Here is a 21223-nt window from a genome sequence, read left to right as displayed (position 1 = left end):
GCAAAATAACATTTTTTAAAGCAGTAGTTCAGATGTTTGTTTGTTTGTGGGATGTGTTTTTATGACTGTTGAGAATGAATAAACGTTTTGTTTTTGTTTTTTAAACAATATGCATTTGATGTGTTCTGTCCCATATATGATCATATATGAACTAACTGGGGTAAGGGAATATGAATGATGCATACTTTGGCTATTTTAACATAGAAAGGCATCACTTCACAGTCATACTACACTTAGAGGATTTATAAATAGTATTAAACTATAAATCATTAATATGCTGGTTTAATATGTTAAGAAAAAGTGAAAAGACCAAATAGTGAGAGCACATGTCCGTTTTAGAATAATGTTATCCCAGTGTTTCTCAGATAACATCCTAATTAAGCAATATGTGATGCAACTACTACTGTATGATCTGAGATTTAACAGAATAGATCAATAAAATGTGCAACAATTGCCTTGATGCATAGAAATTGGTACAAATCATTTTTTATGAATAAAATGTCTTCTTCATAATTATGTAGAAATTACTCATAAATTCTTCATAAGGTTGGTTTTTATTAAGAACTGTTACTGACATAAGAACATGAAATAGCCATAGTAAGACTTGTGCATATGTTATAAAACATGAAATTGCTCAAAATTCTAATAAGTTTCACATTTATACATTTATGTACATATGGTATAGTTTTTAATTTCATATGTACATTGTATTTAAAAAATAATTCAAAATATACACATATATCAATGCAGATGCAAAAATACACACCAAAACAGGCATGTTTACATAAATTACCCAATCTGATGGAATTAACAGCGATAGACAAACTATAATACCATTTAATTTGGTTGCATTCTACAAAGAGTGCAGAGAGTTTGCATTTGTCCAGTGTAAGTTTATGTGTGTATGTCTTTGTGCGTCTAGTAGTTGGAGGTGTGTGTGGTGGTGGAGTCATTGGGTATGGAGCCGCGGCGCTGAGAGTGTGCACGACACAGCAGCAGCAGCCGGAGCTCTGGAGAGACACTGCTGGAGAACGCTGAGTAGATCCACGGGTTGGTGCAGGAGTTCAGACTGGCCAATAACATCAGCAGGGTGAACACAGGACCTGCACACACACACACAAACACACACTGTAAACCACAAAGCAAACCAAAGAGAAACAATGTTCTGTGGGAGTGCAATGTAATAAAGCACTTAAACTGGTGTCCAGTTTAGTACAATTTTGAAGTAATTGCACTTTGAGTTTTCCATTTAGATAAGTAGCATTATTCAGGTACTTCATTTGTAAAAAGTATCTGAATGTTTCTTCCCCGACTGGTGCTTTTAGAGCCTATTAATATTAACATTTAAATGTATAGTCAAAGTTTTTGCACTGACACAACTTGACTCATCATAAATGTTATTTATTTGCCAAAAAAAATCTTTGAAACTTATAAAATGCTTAAAATTGCACTTCAATGTGCCTCAGAAACATAAATACAAAACTGCAAGATTTCTTGGTCACAAATGAATTGTATACAGTGTTCACAGTGCTACCCTTTTTTATTTTTTATTTTTCTTGTGTTACAGCCTTATTGTAAAATAATTTTTTTCAGAATTCTGCACACAATACTTCATCATGACAAAGTGAAAAAAAATCTTGCTTTCAAATTTACTAAAAATAAAACAAGTGGTGCCAGGCACAACAACCCCCCTCCCATAGCTTATTTCGGCATCAGTCCATCTGATGTCATCATGTCTATGTATGTGCTGATGTCAGCATATAAATTACCTTTATATAAGTGCCAAGTTTGAAGTAAACTGAAACAAAATTGATGTTTTTATAGACATTTGAAATTCCACTCATTATTAGTAAATAGGGGGGGGGGGGGGATTTTAAAAATTCATAAAAAATTTGAACTTTGACATACTTTTCCCAAAATGTAATCCCATCTATTCTGCATCAGTGGCAATTTATAAACCCAGTTTGGTATGAATTCAAGCAATAGTTTTAGAGTGTTAACAGACAAAGAAACAAAGAAACTGAACCAAAAACATACCCCTTGCCTCCCCTTTGGGGGGCGGGGTAAAAATAAATCTAACATATCACAAATAGCACAAATCACGTCATGAAGTCCAAGGAATGATAGATGGATGGATGGATGGATGGATGGATGGATGGATGGATGGATGGATAGATAGATAGATAGATAGATAGATAGATAGATAGATAGATAGATAGATAGATAGATAGATAGATAGATAGATAGATAGATAGATAGATAGATAGATAGATAGATAGATAGATAGATAGATAGATAGATAGTAGCCAGGTCAACATTAAGGTTAGTATGTATACTCTAAAAGACACTTACTAAATAACTAAAAAACTTCTGCTAAAAGAGCTCCCTCTTGTCTGTGCTCTGTGATAAAACAACACGCACTTGGATTCTTTCAAAACATCCACCAGGAAACAGATCAGAGGTGGAGCCACATTCAGCTGAATAAGGATCATTTCCCAGAAATGAAAGTGAACGTTGTTCCCAGTGTGAGCAGAGCTGCAGATGTGTCTGTGGAACCGACAAACAAACCATTAACCGACTTCATCAGATCTGTTTAAAGTCTCAGCAGAGTCTCTGACAAACAGCGGTGAGTACGACTGAGCTGATGTACGGCTTCAACACCACAATTCAACTCCAAACACACAAACATACAGTTACTCTATTCATTTCACACCAACTCTCCTGAAATGGTTCCTATCACTCTGAACTACATGGATAAACCAACAGTGTTTACATATATTCTGTATTATTACAGCCCATGTCCTTTATATGGTCTGGACTTTGACTGTACGGCTCTTCCTGGTTTTGTTACCACTAACATTTTCTGCTAGGGTTGGGAATCTTAGATGTAAGGCAGATATGATCCAATATATTAAAGATATGTGTGTGGCATCTCGCGATACGATATGATATGATTCACACCCAAAGCACGATATAGAGCAATTAAGGTCATTCTGATTCAACACATTCATTCTAGTAAAAAAAAATATGCAGTTCAGTTCAATGACTTTGATTATTTATTTGTCAAATAAGACCATGACTTTTCACAAAGTGGCTTTTGTGCAAGTTCAGAACACGTGCCTCACATTCAGTCAGTGAAAAGGTTAGGACTTTGTTTCCAAAGTCTTTTTAATCTGTGTGTTTCTAACACTCAACTTCTTGCTCCCTCACTGAATCAATTCATAATGTCATGTATTTGTAATGTAGGTAATACAGAAAAAGGTTCTGTCACTTTAAGACACACCTGCACAAGGTATTCTGGGATGTGTTGTTAGATATGTATGTCACTGTTTAAGGAAGTATCTGTGGTATGTACTGCAGTATTCAATGTAGTCCATATAATAAAAAGTACACGTTCAGGAACCACATGTGGTCTCCTCCCTTCTATGTCTGTCAGATTCAGATACAGACATTTATTCATCGGTGGTGCTCGTGCCCAGTCCATCTACGGAGCTCAGACTGTTAGTGTACAGTGTACACATCCACGAATCCACAGTGCATGCTAATGTGGGTCTGAAGAAAAAAAAAAACTTTACCCAAATAAAGAGCAACACTTTTAAATGCAAGTAAAACTATGTTCTATTAAACAGATGGAATTTTATCGATACAAACATTCAATAACTGATGCATCATGATGTCATTTCAAACTTTTTGTTCAGTCGCAGCTTCTGTACTGATGCACCTGGATCGTGGACATGTGTGTCAGCATATTGATATGTATCAGATAATCTTCCCATCCCTATTTTCTACAGTTGCACTTCCATGAACTTCCAGAACATTTCAAAGTCCAAGGATTGGACTGACGTCATGGATTATTAACACTGCTGCAGAGTCATTTAGGAGTCTTTTATGAGTCTCCTTATTGTAAATGATCATATTACGATAAACACTGATAATATAATTACAAATATTTCAGTGTTGTATATGTTCTTTTGGTCCACAGATATGGCTGCTGCTGGTCATGTCCAATGTGAAGATGAGTTCCTGTGTTCCATCTGTCTGGATGTCTTCACTGATCCAGTCAGCACATCATGTGGACACAACTTCTGCAAATCCTGCATCACCAAACACTGGGATAATAATGAAAACTACCAGTGTCCCATGTGTAAAAAAGATTTTTACCCAAGACCTGAGTTGTGCATCAACACTTTCATCTCAAAGATGGTGGCTCAGTTTAGACATGAAGCTCAACATGAACCAAACATCTACAGCTCAAACCAACAAGCTGCCAAACCAGGAGAAGTTCCCTGTGACGTCTGCACCGGAACCAAACTGAAGGCCCTGAAGTCCTGTCTGGTGTGTCAGACCTCCTACTGTCAGACTCATCTGGAACCTCATCTGACACGTTCAGGACTGAAAAGACATCAGCTGATCCACCCTGTGGAGAACATGGAAGACATGATGTGTATGAAACACGAGAAACCTCTGGAGCTGTTCTGTAAAACCGACCACATATGTATCTGTCTGCTCTGTCCTGTTGTAGACCACAAGAACCATGAGTTTGTTCATCTGAAAGATGAATATGAAGAACAGAAGGCAGAGCTGAAGAAGACAGAGGCTGAAATTCAGCAGATGATCCAGGAGAGACAACTGAAGATCCAGGAGATCGAACAGTCAGTGGAGCTCAGTAAGAAAGCTGCAGACAGAGAGACAGCAGAAGGTGTTGAGGTCTTCACTGCTCTAATGGACTCTGTTCAGAGAAGTCTGGACCAGTTCAAAAAGAAGATTCAAGAAAAGCAGAGGACCACCAAGAAACAGGCTAAAGGCTTCATCAAAGAGCTGGAACTGGAAATCTCTGAGCTGAGGAAGAGAAGCACTGAGATGGAGCAGCTCTCAGGCTGTGAAGACCACCTCCACTTTGTCCAGAGATTCACATGTGTAAAAGCTGCTCCATCCATGAAGACCTGGACAAAGGTCAGCGTCCGTCCACCATCATATGAGGGGAGTGTGGTGAGAGCTGTGTCTCAGCTGGAGGACAAACTCACTGAAGACATAAAGAAGGTGGTGGTTGGAGCTGAGCTGAAGAGAGTCCAACAGTATGAGGTGGATCTGACTCTGGATCCAGATACAGCTTATCCTTATCTCATCCTGTCTGATGATGAGAAACAGGTTCATGACGGTGATGTAAAGAACCTTCCACCAAAACCACAGAGATTCTCTGATTGTTGTTGCGTCTTGGCAAAGCAGAGTTTCTCTTCAGGCAAGTTTTACTTTGAGGTTCAGGTCAAACAAAAAACTGAATGGACTTTAGGAGTGGTCAGAGAGTCCATCAACAGGAAAGGACAGATCCTGCTGAGTCCTCAAGACGGACATTGGACCATCGATTTGAGTAATGGAAATGAATACGAAGCTCTTGATGATCCTTATGTCCTTCTGTCTCTGAAGTCTGGTCCTCAGAAGGTGGGGGTGTTTGTGGATTATGAGGAGGGTCTGGTCTCCTTTTATGACGTAGATTCTTCAGTTCTCATCTACTCCTTCGTTGGCTGCCACTTCAATGACCAACTCCTCCCATTCTTCAGTCCAGGTCTGAATGATGGAGGTAAAAACTCTGCTCCTCTGATCATCACTCCTGTCGACACTGAGTGAGAAACTCATCAAATGTACAGATTTTCTCTGATTTACTGGAGTCACTAAACTTAGTGGTAATGTAAACTGTTTTAATGTGTATTAATCCTTATCCAAATGTACTTAAATACTGACATTTGTGGTGATAATAATCCTGGTTTGACAGATTGTGATTCACTGTGATTTAATACAATGATAATGATGGTGGTTTAACGTTAACTTTAGTTAAAGATGTTGTGATTGTGAATGTGTTTCCAGTATGTGACTGATGATAGAATTGTTCTGGAGAATTCAATATTCAATAATTACAGTGATAGTAAAGATTATGTTCATCAGCTGTATTCATATTAAATGAGAAAAAGTATTAAATATTATGTTTTCTATTTGTTCATCGCAGACAAACATATGTAATTAGATAGATAGATAGACAGACAGACAGACAGACAGATAGACAGATAGATAGATAGATAGATAGATAGATAGATAGATAGATAGATAGATAGATAGATAGATAGATAGATAGATAGATAGATAGATAGATAGATAGATAGATAGATAGATAGATAGATAGATAGATAGATAGATAGATAGATAGATAGATAGATAGACTTTGACAGAGCTGCAGTGTTGCTGTGTGGAGAGGAGAACCTTCCTGAAGGACAATTCCTTCTGCAGTCCTCCACCTATCAGACCTGTGTGGTAGTGACCAGATGGAAGCCCCTCCCCAGTAAAAGGCAGATGACAGCCCACCTGCAGTTTGACCAAAGGCACCTGAAGGACTCCCAGACCATAAGAAACTAAATTCTGTGCCCTGATGAAACAAAGCTTAAACTCTTTGGCCTGAATGCAAAATGTCAAGTCTGGATTAAACCACACACATCCTCATCCTCATCCTCATCACCTGCCCAAGATGTGAACGTCTCTGGAGAGTCTAAAAATGGCTGCACCGACGCTCCCCATCTTACCTGATGGAGTTTGAGAAGTTCTATGAAGAAGAATGGGAGAAATTGCCCAAAAATAGGTGTGCAAGGCTTGTAGCGTCACACTCAAACACACTTGAGGATATAACTGCTGTCAAAGGTGCAGCAACAAAGTATTGAGCAAACACTGTCAATACTAATGTACATGTTATATATTTTTAATAAATTTGCAAAAGTTACAAACAAATTTTTTTCACTTTGTCATGAAATATTGTGTGTAGAATTTTGAAAAATGTGTTTAATTTATTTTGGAATAACGCTGCAACACAAATATATATATTTATATATCACTTGGTGCAAGTCTACATGGTGTGAATGGATGTGTGTGTGAGTGTTTGTGTTGTTTTGATCCAAGTTTGTTATGTATATTATTATTTACTTTGTTTACCTTTCATTATAAAACTTAAATACCAATAAAAGTATTGTGAAAAAAGGCTGCAACACAAAATGTAAAAAAAAAAAAAAAGTGTTGTTGAATATTTGTCATATTAATTCTAGTCTTAGATCTGCTTTTCCCAAACTTGGTATCAGGACCAAAGCTATAGATAAATAAAATTAATGACAATAGTATATGTGAAATCATGAATTAGGATGGAAATGGCAAATGATGTAAAAGATGCAGCAAGATCCAAGAAATGAGATTTTTGGCAGTAGAAAACTTATTTAGTTTAAACACACACTATAACAGAAAAATATATATTTAAACTTAAATAGACAAATTATAACCCAGGGTCATAACAAAGGTGAGATCGTTAACAATATTTATTTATATTTCAACAAAATATTTTTAATAATTCAAGATTATTTTGATGGTAACTTTAAAACAATATTGAAAATATAACTTCTATGACAATCTGAGGCCTATTTTTGTAAATTTGGTCCCTTTTGAGTCAAATAATTTCAATTATTTTTCCTCCAACCTTGAGCTGAAGAAGTTGGAACCCTGTCCTACATGAATCTGATGTCTGGGATGTAAAGACTTAAATGTGTTCTCACTGGTCTGAGGAGGGTTCGGGCTCCACGCCGCCCACAGCTGCACACTGAAGAAAGGAGCCCAGCAGATGGAGTAGACCAGCACAATGACCAGAGTCATCCTCACCGTCTTTGACATGGCCGCTGATACCTCTCCTCCACGGGCAGGGGGGCCTTTGGCTGGTGGGGTGGGGGAGCAGACAGCAGAGGGCACTGTGTGGTCAGGCAGTACGTCAGGCTGAAGCTCAGCTGGGATGGAAAACACAAGCAACTGGTGATTTAGAAGTACTGTATTTTTAATTTTAAAAATAATGACGTACAATTGCAAAGTAAAGCATCGTGTAAATCACCGCGAACAGAAGTGAAACTGTGAATGTCACAGTGTGAACTGATGCTGCTGGTCGTCAGGGGCCCCAGCGGCAGGTGCTGATAGGTGGAGCCGGGCTCAAAGCTGGTGGGATTCTCAGCGGTGTCATAGAGGAGGGGGGGGGCATACAGAGACAGACTGGACCTCCCTCTGCTCACCCCCCCTCCCCCTGCTCCTCCTCTCTGGCTTTCCCGTCTGGACGAGGGGACGGAGGCAGGGGACAAGTATCGCACTGACTTCAGGTACAGGTTATTGTGGATCTCCTTGAAGATTCTCACCTAAAGGGGAAAAGGATCAGAAATGACCTGATGAACCCTGTGATCTGTCTGTGTTTTTTTTTTCCACTTTAGGGTCATTTGATACCAGCAGACCTACAACCTCCCAATTCAGGCCATGGTTTACCTTGAAAAATATGTGAGAAGGTCTATTAATGTCATAGAGCTTTGCAAAATTCAATATCAGTTGTCATGAATTGCCCATTTTTCACTGGATGGAGATTAATATAATATTCAATTTGCATTAACAAAGCTATGTAAATAGTTGTTGCTGAAATCAAATTGCCAAATGTTAAAAAAATCGCCAAAATGAACATTTCCACTACTTCCCACCTCTATCATACTACAAATTGATTTCAAAATCAGCAACTTCGAAATTTTTGTATAGTGCCTGCAATTAATATTATTACCCACTATCGCCATAATAATAATAATTCCCTTGATAATAATTTCTCTTTGCAAAATGCACAAAGTATTTTAAGTTTTAAATCCCTTCTTAAAACCCATTTTTTTCTCCTTGGCTTTTGAAACTATGGGAGATGTTTGAAGGTACTATCTTTATTCTATTGTTTTTATTTGGTAGTGGTTAATTGTTCGTATTTATTTATTTTGTCTATTTCTTTATTTTGTTGTTTTTACTTGTATGGTTTTTTAATCTATCTTATATTTTATTCTTTTATTTGGGTTTTATTTATTCTTTTGTATAGCACTTTCTTTTCTTTTTCTGTACAGTTTCTATGTCTTTAAGTCTATTCTGCATTTTATTCTTCTATTTTGGTTTTAATTATTCTTCTGTACAGCACTTCGGTCCACTGCAGTGTTTTTAAAGTGTTTTACAAATAAAGTTGGATTGGATTGGAAAGTATGATTTTCCTCAGCCGTGTCTATATTCGATACAATTGGTATCAATAACACTGGTCTACAATTTTTTAGAAATGATTTGCTTCAAAGATTAACTGTGCTAAATGTTACGTATTTTAATAAGATTAATTGGAAAATAAATGACAAAAGTGCCGGTTTGCTGATGTTTTCAAGGTATATGATTAAGTGTTATTACACGTATATATTGGTTTATGTACATTTATATAATAGTTTTTTAAATCTTCCACTAAATAGAACCTGTAAAGTGAATGTATTCTAATGTGCAGACAGTGTTTTGAAGTAGATCTTGTAGCTCTGAGACAAATATTCCTTTTGAGTCAAACCCATTCTCTCGTTAATTCTTGAATTTCACATTTTGACCCAAGGCTGTATCTTGGAAAGTTCAGCCAACCAGCATTTTTTACTTGATTTTTCTTTATCAGTGACTCTCATGTGGTAAAATTTCATTACTTTTATTCTGGAAGCATTTTCCTTGTAGACAAGTGTAAGTTTTCAATGAAAGACCTAATAGACATAAAAAAAAACTACATTAATACACAGAATTAAAATTTAGTTGCAAAAGAAATTGATTCTTGTAATGAGATTCTTCATCCAGGTAGCAAATTATTTAATTATGTGGAAAAATGTAATTTCAACAACAACCATTTAATACATGGTAATCTTTCTGAGGATTTTGTGGATGATCAGAACAAATATCAACCCAATTCAGTGACAAATCAAATCAGAAATCAACCTAATCATTTGAAATAGAGCTCGGGATTTTGTGATTTTTTTTTTTTTTTTCTCTGACATGAACTATGAGGACGTATGTGAGCTGGTGAATGACACTAAAGTAAACGTTTTGTGTGCAATATACAGTATAAAGAATGAATGGAGAAACAAATGTGCTCTCTACTTGGCAGACAGTGATGATGAAGACGGGAAGGATGAAGACAGCCAGGGCCATCCAGGTCACGTACGCTTTGAGGCCCCAGGACCCTGCAAAGTTGCCCCAACATTCATAGACCCCCGGAGCCACCTCTGATCGGGAGAAGATGAACACCTGGTGGGCACAGAGGGGGCGGGCTTTATTTTTTAGCTAACCATTAAATTAGTGCGTTCATGTAAATATTGTGGAAAATTAATTATTGCTTTTTTTATGCATCTATAATTTTCCCCCAAAATATGATCTTTTATTTCATTGCTGCTTCCAACACATCAGCTTCAAAGCCTAATACACTATATGGACAAAAGTAGTGGGACACTTTGAATTCAGGTGTTTCTTTGCTTTACAGAGATCTGGGCTAAAAAAAAAACAAACAAATATAAAAATATAGTTTTATATTGTGGTAAATATTATTGCATTGCATTGGTTAGTTTTGTTTAAATTGTTATCTTTGCTTCCAAAATGCCTCAGAGAGGATTTTTGTGAGAGGATTTTTGTTTTTATATTCTTGATTATGATAATATTTATAATCTATATAGACAGAAATATTGGGACACATCATGGCTACAGCTTGTAAGTGTCCTGTTCATGCTAATATGGGATATAAACATCAATAATTCCTTAGTTTACTGCAAAATTTTTCTTCCTTAGTGAGATTTGAAGAAAGTAGATGGTTAGTTGTGGTATAAAATTATTACTTTGTCAGAACATGAAAATATTTTAGAAATTTAGAGGTAGAATACTTAAAAGCAAAGTCATGGGTGAAAAAATTGTTCAGATGATAATGAATCGGCTCACATTTACCTGGCATATAAGTGTAATACATGGATGGAAAGGGTATTTCTAGTACTTTGAGGCCATGCAAAGACATGTCAATTTGAGCCATTTTCACTGAAATCTTTGTGAAAAACATCTAGGTTACATAGGGTACAAACAAACAAAAAAAAAACTACATCAAAAACTAGCAAATGTTTCAGCATGGCAAAAGTTGCTGTTTTCACTTGAAGTTGCCAAAATTAACATTACAACAGTGTCAGGTATAGTATTGACTACAACTTTTGGGGAAAAAATAATAATTGGTCTAGGATTGGGGATATCAATATGAAGAGAAGAGTAACGTGATCATAATTGCGTAGGGTTAATTCTCGAGTCCTCAAGGCCGGTAATCAAAATTATCTGTCAAGCATAAATGATTTAATATTATCCCAATATCATGCTCAGAGTGAATAAGTATAGATAATGTTTAAAACCTATAATCATTAGGGTTGAGATATTAACCAGTACTTTCTTGGGCAAGTAAAGTATGAGACAAAAATGTAAATGTGGACGTAAATATAGTCTTTTAAAACCATTAAAATCAATCTGCACTTTTTTTTTGTAGACATCATTTAGAAACAGTTAAGTTGGTTTTAGGACTCCCAAATAGTTATATATCAGCTACAAATGACAAAATAAGTGTGTTTTAAAGTTTTTTTTTCACCCATCATGTTCATAGTCCCCTGACTGTGCCCCTGAATTCAATGTGTCTGAATAATTTTGTCCATATAGTGTATATCCAACCCAGTGAAAGGTGCTGTTGTAATGAAATAATATTATTACCACTTCTCCTGTTAGTGGTTAGAATGTTATGGCTGATCAGTGTGTATCACAGCTCTATATTATCGATTACCCATATATCCTCCTGAGACCTAGGAAAGTGACAATTTTTAGCTTTTTTACATTAAACAGTTGTCTTGATTGGAAACTGCATAATGCAACAGTTTTTTCAGATACATTTTTAAAATTATTTTTATTTATTTGTTTATTTATTTTTAATGGAATGTCCTTTACTATGGACAGCATTATATAAGTAAAACTGTCACACTTTTGTCCCCTACAGAGGACAAAAATACATTGCTGGGTCTCAGGAGGATATATAACCTTATACCCTGACCCTGTGGTATCCTCCTGTCCAGACTCTGACATACCTGAGGCAGGCTGAGCAGCAGTGACAGACCCCAGGCCAGCAGGATGAAGGTGTTCCAGCGCTGCGTGGCCCCTATGCGGTGTGCCTGCAGGGGGCAGCAGATGGCGTAGTGACGGTCCAGAGTCATGGCCACGATCATGTAGGACGAGGCAAACATCCCTAACACCTGGAGATACTTCACCAGGCGACACAGGAAGTCAGGGCCGGGGAAGCGTCCCCTAGCGTCCCACACCAGCTGGGGCAACACCTCAGAGAGAAACACAGATGAAAGGTAAATACGGAATATATTTAGAATGAAAACTAGAAATGTGTTGAAATTAACCCATAAAGACCCAGTGCTACTTTTGTTGCAGTTCTCAAATGAATTTTTCTCTATATTTAACCTTTCTTACATGATTTAGACTTTGACTTAGACAGACTTTATTGTCATTCAGATATACAAGCGTATACAGAACAATTTATGACCACTGAGTGTAATATTATCCTCCTTATTTTGCATTTTCTCAGTGTAAATCATTTATTTTCCTATAGTCATTTCACTGATTATGTAGATATTCATAAAAGCTTAGATTAAAGTTGAGGGTTTTCATATCAGAAACAGAGAAATTTGAAGAAAAAGTGAATTTTTCAGTAAAATCTATCATTAACTTAACATAAATCAAGCGTGTCCATCCACTGTCACTGATCAAACTCTGTGGGTTTTACTGGTGAATCAGTGTTTTAGAGGATGACAGTGTTTCCACGTGCACTACGGAGCCTCTGAACATCCAAATGGGTCATATCTGATGACCATGAAAAGATGAGAACCTGCATTTTACACCTATTATTTACATGTATTGATAGGATTAGTGGATCAACAGGTACTAAACAGTCTAGATCAGTAGATGGTTTTTGTTACCAGTGACTGTTTGAATCTTCATGGGTTAAGTGCTATCACAATGTTTTAAGGGATTATAAAGTGTTTGAGATAGCACCCAGCAGCTATAATGTGTGATCTGATGCATCTATAATGTAAATACAATCTGTACATCAGCAAATAATATGAACCTCCTGTAATGCATTTTATCAAAACAGCAAAGAACTGTTTATTATGAGGTGCATACACAGCCAAAAAAAGTCCCCTCTTGGATTTAACAAAGCAAATAGTTCAGATCCTTCCATTAGATAATCCCTGCAGTAACTAATATGTTTCAGGTACAAGTTATTTAACTCAAACTGATGCGGTGAGGAGCTTTTTATTTCTTAAATAACAATGCCAGAAGAAATATCCTGGGGTCCTGGAAAAGATACAACTACCTCTGTTTTGGAAGGGTCAAATTACTGGCCTGCATCAAGAAAAGTAAACAACTGACGAGATGTTGGAGCTACTAAAATTAGGTCAAAAACTGTCCAATGCATCATTAAAACCTGGAAGGGTAATTGGACCAGGACTTTTGAGAAAGAAATGTAGATGGAACAAAATTTTAAATTTTGAAGAGAGGTGATCGACACACACATCCAGTAAATGAAAGGTGTGCAGGATCCCAAAAAAGTAGATGAAAAAATGAAATAAGATCCGCACAACCTGTGAGCTCCCAGGTTGTGCGGACCTCATTTCATTTTTTCCAAAAAATCTTAAATAATCATAACTGAAGATCTCTTAAACTTTGGAACTTAACTTTAATAGTTAAGATCATTTCCACATGCACAATGTGAATCGAACTCAAGTGACCTAACAGCTGTATAGCCTTAAGTAAACCACTTATCAGTGAGAGTAATAGGGCAAAAAAAGGTTACATTTGCTTGAGAGCGTAAAGAATGGACTGTGTTTCATTGGAAAGACGTCATGTGGTCTGATGAGTCCGGACTGACCCTGTTCCAGAGTGATGGACGCAACAGGGTGAGAAGAGAGGTGGATGAAGGGATTACCCATCAGGCTTTATGCCAAAAGTACAGGCCTGTGGGGCAGTGTTATGATTGGGGTTGCTTCAGTCAGTCATCTCTAGGTTCAGCAATGTTATATGTTTAAAAAAAAAAAAAAAATACATCAACTGAATCTGAATATAAAGAATGAACTGATTTGAACATCAGAAGATTTCTTTTCTTTCCTGATGAGGCTAGTTCCACGATGATAGTTCCAGAATTCATCAGGATCATCAGATTGTGTAAGAGTGGTTCAGGGAGCATGAGCCATTATTTTCACATGGACACCACAGAGTCCAGACCTGAACCCCACTGAGCATCTTTGGGATGTGATGGAGTAGACTTTATACAGTAGTTTGACTCTCCATCAACAATACAAGATCTTGGCCAAATATTGTTGCAACTATAGGCAGAAATAAATGTTGTGATATTGCATAAGCTACTTAAAATACTGAAATCAAAGCTAAAGGCAGAAAGTGACAAAGTGATGAAAGCTAGAAGCACTGTTGTTGTTTTCTCCACTGGACACAGCTCCAAATGAAAAGAATGGAGTTTGAAGCTGAAATCACTGCCTTTCTTCTACACAAGTGAGTTTGATTCTGAGGCTTATGAAGGTATAAAGTTCTTATGTGATGTTATTATCTTTGCTATGTTTACTGTTTGTTGATCCATGGTTCAGACTGAACTGTGACAATTCTGACCCCGATGATTCTAAACAGATCTTTAGTGCAACTATTATCAACACATATCATAAAGAAAACAGAGGTGATGTGTAGTTTTATTTTACCGTGTTACTGTTTCTGTCAAAAAACAAAGCTACGCTAACAGAGCTATAATGTAAAGTATCAGCTAACCCAGCATGTTAACATTATAAGACAGCAGTCATTTTTCCATTGGACATATGCGGAAAACTTTACCGATATTTACTAAATGTCGAAAAAACAGAAGTGTGTACTGTTGTATTCGTCCATTAAATCACAAATGTGATGATTTGTTTATTTATTATCACGAGATGACACGAGAAGTCATTCCATAAACATGGCGACGAACATAAATATCACGTTGGTTTACAGATGTATTCATATTATTATTTTATTACCCCTCTATCCCGTACTAAATTAAAAAATGATTTGGTTTCCTGATGTGTCCACACATACCACACCATGTTTCTTTTAAAACTCTTCTTTGCTTGTTGTAACGTCCGTCAACATTGTTTTGTTTTTCTTTTTTCTTTTTTTTTGTCCTTTTTTTTTTTTTTTTTTTTAATTCACGTGATTCTAGTTGCGGAAAAAGGTCTTTCCATTGCAGTTTTGCATGATATACCAAATGCACTACACCCAAAAACCACCTCTTGTCAGTGCAAAGACTTTTAATCAAAAAACGAGAGTTTTGGCGAAATTGTCACTTTTCCATTAAGTAAATTTTAATGCGCAAGTTATATTCACGCATTTTGAGGGTCAATAAAAAAGTGACTTGAACACTCAATGATACCATAAAATAGATGTGTAAACAATGAGCTTTATACTTTATTCAGTGAGTGATACAGTCTGTGGATAAATAGTGTTGATTTGTTAGTGGTTTTGGTGGTACTAAGTGTGTTCTGGTATCTGACTTCACCTTGCTATGGAAAGTTTGGAATATGAATACCATTATGTAACCCCTTTAATGCTGGATTCCATCTGCTATTAAAAAAATATAAAAGGGAGAAGAAGTCTGTTCTTAGCTACTGTAGAAACATTACAACACAACACGGTGGACCCTGGAATGATCTGCTCCCTCTTAAAATATAAATATTTCATTTTAAGGTAATGAAAACGCAACTATTCCAATGTATAGGCGATTGTGCATAAAGAAAACATCATTATGAGCATTGCATTAAACTTGTGTAATTAGATGCTCTTAAATCTCACACTGGACCTTTAGAGGAGAACTAAAAATGGGAGTGGTCTCTTTTAGGATTACAGGAAATGAGGGTTCACTGAACAGTCTGATCAGTATGAAAATGATGTGAGTCACTGTCACCCGAACATGGCTCCAGTTGATGCCTAAAGGGGATTTGGGTTTGTTAGTGTTCTCCACCACATAAGGGAATATCACTTGAAGCATGGTGTCAGTTGCTTCATCTGAGTTCCACAGAGCACTAAAGCCATTCTGGAGATGTGAGGTTATCCAATACTTTACAAATACACTTAATGTTTGTTTTTCCTTTCATTTTTCGCCCATCTGTTTGTGTCTGAATGAGTGTTACCTGGAACAGTGCCACCACAAGGTCAGCCAAACAGAGGTTGAGCATGAACTGGTGCAGTGGGTTATGGTGTTGTCTCCGCCTCAGCAACACCACCAACACCAGCCCATTGCCAAGCAACGCCATCACCAGGATGATTGCCAGGACCACCACTTCAGCCACCGCCAGCAAGGCGTCACGTTCCCACTCGGTCACATTGGTTGTCGTTGGCGTCACAGACATCGCTGACCAATCAATGGATGGGTACGTTACCAAGGAGACTGACATGTTAGCTGAGGAGTGGAGAGGAGAGAGTGTTCATGTCAACAGAAGGCAAATGGCTGTATCTCAGAATTATTTGATGCCAATAATCATTTAACCCTATAATGCCAAAAGCATCATATTTGATACATGAGTTTTGAAGCCCTCTACATGTTCAGTGTGATATTTTTTTCTTTAAACACCTGATACATACAATTAGATACATGCAATACACAGATAATCCAGAAAGGGGGAGGAATTCAGTCACCAGAGGTCTTTCCAGTGACACTACACAATTGTCATTAATGACGAACGAGGCAGAACTTTGCCAATTTTGAAAAGGAATTACCAATTTGTTAGACATGTTTGTGTTATATTACATTTTTGTTTGTTCAGAAATAATAATATTTGAGTATTGAGACCTGATGTATCAAATATGATACAAAATTGAAACTCATACATGGAAATTGATATTTGAAAAAAATAAAAATAAAAAAAATGTGTTGTTCAGAAGGACAATAAAGGCTCCAGTTTCAAAGAACTGGAATTTTCTGTCAATGATTTAATGGATCAGGCTTTACAGGGTTAAGAAACCAAAGATTGTGTGTGCCTTCTTTTTTTAATGACCCCACTACCCTGTGCTGCAGACATTTAGTTTTCTCAGGTATGTAGGAGCATTAACCCTCTATAGGACACCCATTAAATACTCTGAAATTCAAAATTTCAACCTTATTGTGTTATTGGAGGACATAATAAGACTTTATTACTTTTATGAAGTTCATTATTGTCATGTAGAAAATCAAGGTCAATGAAGTTACCATATTTGGTTCCTTGCTCATAAGTGGTGCAAAAAATAAAAAAGAAAATAAAAAAAGGAAAAAGTTAAAAAAAAAAAAAAAAAAAGAAAAGGAAAGAAAAGGGGAAAAAAAGAAGAAAAAAAAAGAGAGAGAAAATACAATAAAATAAAATAAATCCAAAAAGTATTTGTAAAAATACAAGAAAAACACATATAATGTGAAAGGAACATCTATTTTAGAACATTAGAACAACATAAGTGCTGATACAGACACCTGTCAACATACATATTATCACTTTGAACATCATTACTTATATCAAATATGAGACTGAAAGCTGCAGTTACCACTAGGTGGTCAGATTCAGTCGGGCATCCCAATATAGAAACTTGGAAATGTGGATTTCTGTTTTCTGCAGCGGTACAAAAACACCATCATGCCATCTATATTTAGACTTTTGATTTGGACCAAGAGGAGAGAGCTACAGTAATATACTTAAGAATTCTGGTGTTTTGACATTGATTTCATCTCCTGCACCTTTAAGTCCAGTTTTTTGGACACCAGAAGGCACAGTCACCACCTTGTTATTAGTGCAAAATGTTTTAATCATGGGAGAGTAAACATGCAGATGTGACCTTGCCTGAACACACTCATTTGTGCCATGTAAACAGTTCTATATGAGGGGCCCACTCTGCATAACCATGGATGTGTTTTGTAAATGTGTGTGAGGAACTGTAAACATGCCATGTTTCTCAATTCACTAGTTCACAATTATTGTGCTAACAGGAGCTTGACCCTTCACCCAAACCTATTAACTTCAGCTGTATGTGTGTGTGGGATGTCAGCTAATATGAACATGGTGCCAACTTTAGCCCTGTCAGGTCCAAACTCCAAACATGTACATGAGAAGAAAGCACAGGGGGTATTTATATGATCAATATGAACAATCTGCTCACTATCCCATGCTGATGCTTGTTTCATAACTTCCCTCATCAATCCATCTCTGCTCATTCTTGGTACATTGGGCAAGATCTACAGAGAAATGATGGGATTCACTAATTAGTAGTCACTAATTGGGATAGCAGTTAATCACAAGAAAAACTGCTACCATCCAAACAAAAACTGCTCTCAGCATGCATTGGACACATCGTAGTAAACTAGGAGTTTCCTCATTTGAGAGATGCAGTGAGAGCTGGTCATGTCAAATCATGAGTTGATTATTTACAAAATGATCAGTTTTCAGGTTCAAGTTGTAGGAAACACTTATCCTAAGTGTACACTGGAAACTGTTTCATTAATTTCTACACAAAATACACATCAGCCACAGCTCAGCAGACAGTTTTCTCTCATTGTCCTGTTTTGAATCCGTAATGCACAGCCAGGCATGTTGACATCTTTCAGCTGTTATTCCACTTCGAACACTGGACACCTACTGTTTACCCTTCACTTTTCATTCCATCAACCAAAAAGCAAAGATCAGTCCAGTTACTTCTTTTCCATTTCTCTGGGCACACTTCAAAAGATTCTTTTTCCACTGATCGATCTTTACCTCTAATCTCCCCATGCTTACTGATCATTACATGTAACAGCCAGATGCAAAGATTCCAGCTTCAGCTTTATCTTCTATCACAGAGAGAACACAATGGAAAATACGAAGCAATGCACAAGCAAATGTAGACGACCTACTCACCTCGTCTTCAGCGTCCTGTGAAGCATCTGTAGGAACCAGAACAACCTGATCTGCTGTTGCACACACTAGCTGCATCCATGCTGTGTGTGTGTGTGTGTGTGTGTGTGTGTGTGTGTGTGTCCCTCTTGCTTGTTACTCTGAGGGTGACCTCTGCCAACTCATGCTGTTGACTCCTGTCTCCCCATCTCCTCCCTTCTTCCAACTCTGGCTTTCACTCTCATCTCCCTCCTCTTTAATACTCTCTCCCTCTCTCTTCAATTAATGAAAAGTGCGAAAAAAAAAAAGAGGTGGAAAAAGAAAAAGAGGGGGTACTCTAGCGGAAAGTGGGCATGTTGATCAAAGGACCTGATGCACAGACTGTGTTGGCAAATTAATGTAATTTCCTGTTGATTGTTTAGATGTTCACCATGTTGCTGTTGACTTTACTTTGATCCTCAGCATCTACACACATACGCAAGTCAAGTGTGTGTGAGGGCCACACAGCAACAGATCAAATGAGATTTCTGCTATTAGCCTTCAGGACTGATCAAAGACTTTTTTTCCCTTACACACACAGATTAAACTAATATGTGTTTGTGTGATTATGCATCGCGAAGGGTAGGAACAGGCGGAGAGAAGGAGGAGAGACCATGTCAGATGTTGCAGCAGATGGGATGAAGGGTTTTTGGAGAGAAATTAGAAATCAAGAGCAGGAGAAGGGTCAACTTTCTCATCAGACTTGCCTCTCTCACTCTAGCCCCCCCGCCCCTTCCTCCTCCTCCTCCTCCTCCTCCTCCTCCTCCTCCAGTTCTTCCCTTCTCTCTGCATTCCACCTCTCTTTCTGTCTGTGACGGCACAGTAATCTCTTTTCTTACCCTCAATTGCTCTCTCATTTGGAGAAGCCTCTAATTAACGAGGGGCCCACTGTGTGACCTTAAACGTACACACAAACACACACACAAAGACACACTGCAGGGCGTGTGACTCGTGTTGGCAAAATAACACCAAGGCTCGTACTCTTTCTTTCATTCTGAAACACAAATCTTTGACACATGAAGCCCTTGACTGTTTGAAATCCTGCTTTACTTGTTACAATCATATGAAAAAATAACCACATGTAGCTTCTGTTGATCAGTGAGCCTGATTAGATTGGATTAGACAGCTTTATTAATGTTCAGTGGGGAAACTCATTTGCCACTAATTCATTTAGCAATATAAACACTGCATTCAAAGACAACAGACAACATAAACATTGCAGCAACATGAAACAAGGCCAAAACAAATTCATTTGAGACATGATTAACGGGTCAAAGATGCTTTTGGATCTTCACATCTAAAAATGTACAAAAACTCTTCTGAGTCACCCACTAGACTCCAAAGCTTCACTGGACCATCTCATAAGTCTGTAAAAACACTGGGTGGTCTTCAGCTTCAAATCCATGTTTAATGGTACTGTTCTCTTTCCTGCAGTGACCTCAAATGATCTTGTTCATCATGTTTTCATAATTCTGCTTCCTAAAAGGCGAAACTACTGAGATTCCCTGATGAAAACATGGCAAGCCTCTTGTTTATACCAAGGGACATTAGCCCCCTCCTAAAAAAAAAAAAAAAAAAAAAAAGAATAATCTTGAGCTTTCTTTAACACCACAGTTCTTTTTCCACTTTCATTTCTAGATAAATTCCAATATGTCTGACAGACTGGACAACCTCAATGAGCCAAGCTTCCGCCCTCCCTTTAAATTCATTAACAAACTCTCTAATCTTGACAATATTAAATTAAAAAAGCATCAAACCAGCTTTCTTTCAGAAGCCTGGCCATTTCCTTCTGTACATGGCCAACTAGGGCACTATCCTTAACCTACATCTGAAACTGTGTGGGTGTGACAAGACAATGTCTATAATGATATTGATTATGAATGATAAAAGACGGGATAAATCCCTGTGGGGATCCTGTTTAATTATGATAATGTTATATGATCTGTTTATTTTTTTCAGTTTAGTTTGTGATTTATCTAATCTTATCTTATCTTATCTATTGATAATATTAGACCCAAGAAATAGCTGTTCAGTTGAAAACTCTGGATGAAAAAAGCATAAAAAACTTGAAAAATTATGCAAAGTTGATAGTTGTTTTCAGATGAATGTAAATCCTGTAGAGCTTAAAAAGCTGGTAATAATAGTTATTAAAGCAAGCGATGCAAATATTCAGAAAGTAACATACAATTGTAACTGACAATTCCATAATTTGTGTTCAATTTAGGCCTAAGAAATACAAAAAAATGTTTTAAGTAAAATTGCAGTTAAATATGGGCATCAACCTGGAAAATAATATTTTCGTATTACTTGAAGCTACTGTACTTCAAACTCCAACATTCATATTGTACTATGTAAATTAGTGCTTT

The 21223-nt window shown here is 37.0% G+C and overlaps 2 protein-coding genes across 2 annotated transcripts; one reads left to right on the top strand and one right to left on the bottom strand.

Annotated features, from left to right (window-relative positions):
• Window positions 1–810: 810 nt before the first annotated feature.
• Window positions 811–20704, bottom strand: LOC115422408 (vasopressin V2 receptor-like). The gene is made up of 8 exons (XM_030138740.1): window positions 20693–20704; window positions 18835–18970; window positions 16122–16390; window positions 11973–12218; window positions 9976–10122; window positions 7907–8201; window positions 7581–7805; window positions 811–1103 (listed from the first exon to the last, which is right to left on the bottom strand). Exons 3-8 carry the CDS (start codon window positions 16383–16385, stop codon window positions 919–921), a joined length of 1362 nt encoding a protein of 453 aa, XP_029994600.1. The 5' UTR covers window positions 16386–16390; window positions 18835–18970; window positions 20693–20704; the 3' UTR covers window positions 811–918.
• LOC115422406 (E3 ubiquitin-protein ligase TRIM39-like) lies at window positions 2504–6068 on the top strand. The gene is made up of 2 exons (XM_030138738.1): window positions 2504–2626; window positions 3983–6068. Exon 2 carries the CDS (start codon window positions 3985–3987, stop codon window positions 5623–5625), a length of 1641 nt encoding a protein of 546 aa, XP_029994598.1. The 5' UTR covers window positions 2504–2626; window positions 3983–3984; the 3' UTR covers window positions 5626–6068.
• Window positions 20705–21223: the final 519 nt, after the last annotated feature.

This window comes from Sphaeramia orbicularis, chromosome 7 (assembly GCF_902148855.1).
Source record: "Sphaeramia orbicularis chromosome 7, fSphaOr1.1, whole genome shotgun sequence".
Classification (NCBI taxonomy): domain Eukaryota; kingdom Metazoa; phylum Chordata; class Actinopteri; order Kurtiformes; family Apogonidae; genus Sphaeramia; species Sphaeramia orbicularis.
Note: the sequence above shows the minus strand (reverse complement) of the source record. Positions and strands in the feature narration are given on the sequence as shown.

What these genes read in the sequence shown, in the direction of transcription:
- LOC115422406 (XM_030138738.1), top strand. Translation starts at nt 3,985, where the DNA reads ATGGCTGCTGCTGGTCATGTCCAATGTGAAGATGAGTTCCTGTGTTCC.
- LOC115422408 (XM_030138740.1), bottom strand. Translation starts at nt 16,385, where the DNA reads ATGTCAGTCTCCTTGGTAACGTACCCATCCATTGATTGGTCAGCGATG. An exon ending in TTGTGGTGGCACTGTTCCAG is followed by an intron (nt 12,219 to 16,121) that starts GTAACACTCATT and finishes TTTCTCTCTGAG; the next exon opens with GTGTTGCCCCAGCTGGTGTG. An exon ending in TCATCATCACTGTCTGCCAA is followed by an intron (nt 8,202 to 9,975) that starts GTAGAGAGCACA and finishes TTTCCCCTTTAG; the next exon opens with GTGAGAATCTTCAAGGAGAT.